Raw genomic sequence first — 7,983 nt, forward strand, 5'->3', positions numbered from 1 at the left:
CTCCGCCTCCGCCCAGTCGCCGGGGGCAGCGGCGCGGGCTGCCAGCCCTGCGGGATTGCCCTGGAGTCTCCAGGAATTGGAGCTAAACCTCCAGGAGACGGCTCACAGTCGCCGGGGAGATAAACGACAGGGCATCTATTCAAATAAATATTACATGTAAAATCCGATTTATACAGTAGTGCAATTGGGTTGTTAAAATATAAATGTGCATTTGCTTTCCTGACGTAAAGTCTGCTGAGTACAGTAGGTCAGTCACTAATGTCATTAGGGCAGGTGATGAAACCTCCTGGAATAAGAGAGTTGGCAGCCCCTCGGCAGCACCAGACCTAGACTCCTGGTGGCCCCGGGCAAACTTAGTATCGGGGCCCCCTTCACCAGAGATGATAATAATAATTTTTAAATTACTATTTTCAGGCCCCCTTTGTGTTTGGGCAGGGCAGCCTCCCGGTTTGCCCATGCCTGTGTCTGGCCCTGCCCCTCAGCCCCCAGGAGCTGAGCTCCGTGCTGTGCAGAGCTGTTCCCAGGGCGCCTCCGCCCAGCCAGATAGCTTCATAGGAGCCTGTGCTGCAGGAGCAGGTGCGCTGGGGTATAAGCCGAAGCCCAGGAGCCGCCCTTGTCAGGTTCTGCCCTGGGTTTCTCTGCTGTGCATCAAATCAGCCTTCTCTGTGCCTCCATTTCCAGCAGGAAACTTTCACAGCAGACTGTACCCTGCAACAGCTGAGTTTGCAGAGAGAACGGATGCTGTGTGTGTGGCCACAGCGTGCTGGTTTCTGACACAGGAGCGTTGCCCGCTTCCCCGAGGGCATCTAGTAGTATCCATTATTTGTAAGGGTCCAGGATATCGGCCATCTATCCTAATGGTTAGGCCACCTAGGGGAAGCAGGGTCTGGAGCTGGGTCAAAGGGCAGGACCCATGTATCAAAGCCAGAGGGAGATCCAGAAGCCAAGTCTGCAACACAATCCAGGGTCAGGAACTGGAAGTCAGATGCCAAGTGCCAGTCCAAGGGTCAATCCACAGGGAGAAGTCCAAAAGCAGAGCCAGACTGGGGTCAGGAGCCAGGAAACAGAACCACAGGAAAAGCCAAAGTTCAGAAATAAGCCCAAAACCAGAGTCAGGACCCAGGAGGCTTGCCACAGCAGATCTGCTGACTGGCCTGCAGACCTAGGACCCCAGCTCCTTCTGAATGGAAAAGTGGTGCTCCCAGCAGACAACCAGGATGCTCACTGCTCCTAAACTGGGGCAGAGTTCATTAGCTGGGGCTTGCTGTAGGTGTAGCTGCTGCCCTGTGTGCTTAGGCTGACCTGATCGGTGTCGCTGACAGCACTGGGCTCTGGGCTAGCCTGCCTGATTAGCATCCCTGAGATTATTACAGTCTAGATCATGTTCAGTAATGAAAAGTGTAAAAAAAATAAATAAAAATCAATTGTAGATGTAACCTCAAGAATGAAGCACAAGGTAGAGGCATGCTTATGCACAGCCATGTATATCGATTAAATACTGAACACATTTGGGTAGCAATTCTGTCGAAATGATCCTGGCCAGGAGATCAAAAGGTGCAGGGGCAAGCCCAGTAAGACTCAGTGAGCATTGCCAGCCTCGTCTGCAAGCTGGTTCGATGAATCATTGTTGCACTGTATCCTGCTTACTCCTTTATACCTAATAAAGTGAGGTGGGGGGGTGGTGGAAAGATCTGTTTGCAGAAGCGTGAGAGACAGGGATGCATTGCTGTGTATCCTCTGGACTTCTGAACAGGGGCGACGCGTAGGGGTGCACACGGCTGCACATGCACCACTGAGTGTGGTGGTGCACCCCCTTCAAAAAGCCACTGCCGACAGTGTGGGCGATCGCTGCTCGCCACCCCACTGCCGACACTGCTGGCAGCGCTTGCGGGTGGTCGCCGACCCCTGGTCAGCGCTTGCCACCCCTCCCCCCTCGCCACCGACAATGCCAGTGGTATCTGTGGGAGCTCCCCAGTTAGAGCCGCCAGGCTCCCACCGGCACTGTGCCCCACCCAGCCGCTGGGGCATGCACCGTTCATGCTTCTGAAGACCAAACACATCAATCCATGCAACACAGATGCATGCTTTTTGTGACCACACATAAGCCATGCTTCTGCTGCCTCCTCTCCCCCCCCAGCTTATGGGTGAGATTCAAAACCCAGTGAAGAGAGCTAGACAGCACTAGATATCAAGGTGAAGTGAATCCAGGCAAGTTCATTCTTAAACCAGTGTAGAGCATCGCCACTAGAGGTTTGCTATGGGGTAACTTAACTGTTGAAAAATATGCAGTATGTTTTCTTGCTGCATGGAATTAATTGCAAATGTTCAAAGTAGGTAGAGGGAAGTTGCAGGTAGTGCATTGGTCATTCAATCAGAATGCTTATTTACATAATGTGTCAAACCTGCATTCGGCATGCTCCTGTTGTGCAGGCACAGGGCAGAATTCGTGACATCGTTATTTATTCCATGGCAACAGACTATCATAAATCTGAGATAAGGAGTGTGAAGCAGGATAAATAAGGAGAACTCTGCTTTTCGGAAGGGAGAGTTCTTACTTATATATATTGACCTTCAGCATCCACAAACACTGTCACCCTGTAGCACACCAAGATATTTATGGATACTTTCTATTGGGTTCTCAGCATTCCTTCCTCAATTACCATGTAAAAAACAGAAATGTTATCAGCCCTCTCATTTGGGCCTGCATACTAGAGACGCACAAACCTCTTTATACTCTCAAATGTGTCTCTGTTCATAAACACCTGCATTCTTTTCCCAGTGAAAAAATGGGAGGTAAAGGAGGCCAAAGTAAAAAAAAAATGGCTGGAGTATCTCATTCAAGCTTTAGCTGCTCTAATTTTTACTGTTTTTTGCTTAGCTGTTTTCGCTTTTCTGTCTGGCTTTCTCCTTTTCATCAGAGAAAGGGTTAAAAATAGGAAAAGCATGCATTTTTGTTTTGTGAAAAAAAATCCATTAATTATTTAGTTTCCTTCCAATGTTTCATAAAAAGTCATTGTTCCAGCAAGTTTCTCCAACTTGTGAAATAGGTAGCTGCAGTTCTTCCCTGTTATCACAGTGAGGTAAGGAGGACTCAGGTCCAGTCTTGGAATAGTGTGCCTTGACAGGGATGGCTAGGTAAGTGGTTTTCAAAGTACACCTTCAAGCTGATTTAGAGTTTGTTTTTTCAGACTAACTCCAGATTGGGGGCTGTAACTCCAGTAACTCCACTTTGTGCTATTCGGGCCCATGCAGCACAAAGTATTTAACTATGCAGTCAAAGACCCCAGGCCTACAAAGATCTGTACATACACTTCACATTAGGTCAGTGGAATTACTTGTGTGCCTGACCAATAGCACGTGTGTAAGTCTTTGCCAGCTTTGTAAATACCACGGTAATGAAGAGCTTGACACACAGACCTTTGGTTTATGTAAGACTGGTCCATAAATGGCATAAGTGAACACGTACGAGGAAAAGCATGAGCTGATCGCCTTCACCATCTGCCATAAAGCTGGCAAGTCAGTCAGTAATACAGAAGTCCTCGACTTCAGGAAAGCTGAATTTGGCAAGCTGGGGAGGCTTGTCATAGAGGCCCTAAAAGGCCACAAGCCAATGGAGAGGGGAGTTCAGGATGAGTGGTTGCTTCTCAAGGGAGCAATCCTGGATGCACAAGCAAAGTCCATCCCATCTCAGAGGAAAGGCAGCAAAAGGGCACATCAGCCCCCTTGGCTCTCCAGGAAACTGGCGGACCTCCTGCGTCTTAAAAGAAAGACGTATAAAGGATGGAGGACTGGAACCGCCACCAAGGAGGAATACTGTGCTCTACATCCAGTTTTGGGCTCCACAATTCAAAAAGGATGTGGAGAAGCTTGAGAGGGTGCAGAGGAGAGCCACACACGTGATCGGAAGTCAGGAAAACAGACCTTATGATTACAGGCTGAGAGCGATGAGGCTTTTCAGCCTGGAAAAGCGCAGGCTCAGGGGTGATCTGGTGGCCACCTATAAGTTTATCAGGGGTGCTCACCAGGATCTGGGGGAATGTCTGTTCACCAGAGCGCCCCAAAGGGATGACAAGATTAAATGGTCACAAACTCCTCCGTGACTGATTCAGGCTGGACATAAGAAAGAACTTCTTTACTGTCTGAGCCCCCAAGGTTTGGAACAGACTGCCACCAGCGGTGGTTCAAGCACCCACTTTGAACACCTTCAAGACACATTTGGATGCTTATCTTGCTGGGATCCTGTGATCCCTGCTGACTTCCTGCCCCTGGGGCAGGAGGCTGGACTCGATGATCCTCCAGGGTCCCTTCCAGCCCAAATGTCTATGAAATCTATGAAAGCAGATTTAAATTCAGCATTACCACCATGTAATTAGATGTAAAAATTTTAGCTGAAAAAAGCTAAGGTCTGCAAGAAAATAAAATCAAAAATACATAGTTGTCCAAGCAGAGAATTTTGCATCAAAACATCGTTACAGAATCATTACAAAAGGTTAGTGGAGAAAATGGAAGAATCGCTATCACAAATTGTAAGACTTGAGATTTGTCTCCTTCAGAGATCCATTTCTAATTGATTAACTTCTACTAAAAGTAGAACAATGTACTCTAGTGACGACTTCGAGAATCTTTGATTAGGGAAATGTCTGATCTCTCATCAGTATTTGCTGTTGTTGACAGGGAAAGCAGCAGTCTCTTCTTAGACAGACCCACTCTTCGCCAGTGCATCAGCCTGAAGTATAAAATCTCAGGAACTTTTCAGAGAAGGCTGCTCAAGCTGGCACCTTCAGGTCCCTGGTTTATAACAATGCCAAGGCAGCAGACTAAAGCAATTTAGCTTTTCCTCCCAGTTTCAGAGAGACTCTTGCTGGCAAAATTAAATTCTACTCCACACCACCTTCTACTGAGAAGTGAGCAAGCATGAGCACTAAAGTGTGTCATCAGATTGTATGCTACTTTGGAAATCCCCATCTAAGTAGGCTCGTCTACACGTGATGCTACATTGCTGTAGTCCATGGGCAAAAAACCATGATGCTGCCGCTACATTGCCATAGCAACATGCTCCCTTGTTATAGCACATTGCTACAGCAACATAGCAGCCAGAATAACCGTGCGCTCCTGGCACGGTGCAGTATGGGCTGTTACTGTTACAGGCTGTACTTCTAAAAGGAAGTACTAAATGGCGGCATAGTAACAACAGCGCCATAGGGACACATGTAGATGTGCCCACTGACAGCTCCCTGGGGGCTATTACTAGCTGCAGAAGATGAATGATGACTCTAAATTATTTCTGGTCTAGAACTGGCACAGCTCCTTTCTCAGCTCTGCTGCTGAAGGAAGGGGAGGAGCAGGGGAAGGGTTGGGATGGTAGAGAATATGACACAATTCTTTTTTTAACTATTGTAGCAAAATCTATTTGATGTCCTGGAGGTAAAGGTGTTAGAAAAGTGCTGTAGTCACTAATTTTATTATCCCTGGAGGATGGATGAGCAAAAGCCATAGAAATCAATGCTGACCATGGAGGTCATTCATTTTTAACTGCCAGATTGCTTACTGAATATGAATGTTAAAAGTCGGAAACAGCGTGTAATCGATTTCATTACAGACACACTTACTATTGGCAAAATGTCACCATTTGCCTGGAGTTGAAAGAATAGTTCCTCCTTTTAGACTGTGTCAGCTTGCAAGGGAGGTAAAGTAAACATGAATTTGCTAATGACACTCAGTAACATCTTTTTCTTTTAAAAAATCCCCTAATCCAATGGTTTCTTTAATTCCTTCCACAGTTCATTTGGTTTTCCTCTGCCTTTGTTCTTAACAATTGACAAAAATGATAGCTTTACTGAAAGTAAGTGGCAAACTGTATGCGACTCACATAAGGTTCACTCATCCCTACATTTTCATTATTCCTTGTGACTTTCAGTCTTGCCTATGAGAACAGTATAGGACTGGGAGTGATTTAAAGATGCCTGAGGTGAAAATTGTTGAAAGACACCTGCAGACTTAAATAGGGTTGAATTTGGCCAATTAAACTGAAGCTTCAGATGAATGTACAGTTTGGAATATGAATTTTAGCTGCCCATAACTAAATACACCCCAGAAACCACCATTACCACCACAATATCAACTAACGTTCTTAAAAATCTTTTCAGGAAATATCACTTCCTTCTGACCTTTTTTTATTGAATAAAGAATTAAATGGAAGACCATTTTTGTGCAAAACTCCCATTAAAACCCAGAATTAAAATTCAATGAATTCTAAGTGTTCTTTTTTTAATAATAGTTCTTCCAAGGTTTCTTGCTTTCTTCCATAGCCTTCATCTAGTGAATCAAGAGAGCAGTACTGGTATCCACAATATAATAATCAGGTTCATATTATTACTTTATTCTCCTTTGCTATTATGAGTTATTGACTGGATTGTCTGAAGTCTGGTGCTTCCTGTTCAGATGTAACTTACTTGGCATATAATTATGTCTGAATAACTTCTTGGCACAGTGTTATAATGGCAGCAGAGTGGATCCATTAAATAGGGATTTTTCATAAAGACTTTTTTTTGTTTTGTTTTTTAACGGAAAAATACAGGATATAAGTACCTGTGGCTAGGGAGAGGCTAGAAGTGACAGGACTGAAGCACTCAGTATAACGCCTGTAAGAGTATATTTTTCAGTCTAGATTGCTTTCTTAAAACTGTGCAGTTCAGCTAAGTTAAAGTACAAATAAGCACCTCTTTTGGCCCTGAGCCAGGAAAGGGATGCTCATTCTGAGATATTATGTATGTCTATAAGTAGCATTCAGTTTTGATCCCCCTTGACCCCTTTAGATCCTGATGTGCACTTAGTTTCATGCAGTTGAGTAGTCCTATTGAAATCCAGTGGCTGAGATGTAAATGGAAATTGCTGTAAGAATGTACTTAATGCCATATGGACGTCTTTTGTAGGCATAAACCACAAGTAACTTCACTGAAGGTTGATGTAAAGTGACCAACCGTCTCAGATTTTCTGAGGCAGTCCTGAATTTCAGGGCTCTGTTGCAGTATCTCTGACAGCTCTTTGAAATGGGAATTCCATCCCAAATGAAAAACTGGTCCCAGACTAGGCAGTATCTCAGTGAGGCTGGTGTTCACAGCCTAGGTTGCAAGCCTCCCAAACTGACTAGCCACTATCAATGGCAAGGCTGTGTTAGAAATCCTAAAACTGTCTAGCAGCCATCAATTTCACAGCTGCTTTTAGTGGTCGTGAAGCTGACTAGCCACCACTAGTTTTACAGTTACTAATAGCTATCTGTGGGGCAGCCAGGATTGTGTCCCAGATGTGCGTTGCTTTGGTCCAATGTGAAAATAGGTTCCAAGACTTCTAATTCTGGACTCCTGTTCTAAACAGAAAAATGTGAAGGGCTGAGGAGGTGCCTGGGCATGATTCAGGCATTAGGTTATATCGTACTGTCATGTCACCTTGCGGTGGATTTTGTCAAATTTGTTAGGTAAACAAGGGGATGCTTGGTTAGCCTGGGTCAGCCCAGGATAGTCCTCTGACTGGTAGCTTTCTGCAGGCCTCTGAGACTGTGAGTTGGTGATGATCTACTAGTAAAGAGTAATGCTATTGTGGGTATTGCCTGTCGGATTCTAACTCAAAGTCTGATTTCTGACCACTTGTGGCTCAAGAGGATCTCTTGATCTGCCTTAGGAGATGCATAGCACCAACCACTGGATTCCACGGGTTCAAAAGGGGGAGCCACAGCACTTTCCTGGAGTCCTGAAATACCCACAGATAGTGAATCGTATCTTTATGGCTTTCTGTATATTTAAACCTACAATGCTTCAGGTGGTTGTTAGAGACACAAGGGCTTCTTCTCTTTACAGGTGAAGGCACATACCAAAAAGTAATCCTAAACAAATTTGCAAAAACTTGCTAATTATTCAGAAAACAGTGTTTCGGCAATGAAGGTCACTCACACTGAATGCAGGGCTTGATGGCCTAATGCAGGGGCAG

At 45.2% G+C, this 7,983-nt stretch overlaps 1 protein-coding gene across 1 annotated transcript in view; it reads right to left on the reverse strand.

The window, feature by feature from the left end:
* The window catches only part of TMEM114 (transmembrane protein 114), a 35,565-nt gene extending 33,150 nt beyond the window's left edge, over positions 1-2,415 (reverse strand). Inside the window, exon 1 of the mRNA XM_019540162.1 lies at positions 2,403-2,415. Within this exon, the coding sequence (XP_019395707.1) occupies positions 2,403-2,415 (13 nt within the window). The remainder of the gene's footprint in view (positions 1-2,402) is intronic.
* Positions 2,416-7,983: the final 5,568 nt, after the last annotated feature.

The sequence above is a fragment of the Crocodylus porosus genome, unplaced genomic scaffold (genome assembly GCF_001723895.1).
Source record: "Crocodylus porosus isolate Cpor-Errol unplaced genomic scaffold, CroPor_comp1, whole genome shotgun sequence".
Classification (NCBI taxonomy): Eukaryota; Metazoa; Chordata; order Crocodylia; family Crocodylidae; genus Crocodylus; species Crocodylus porosus.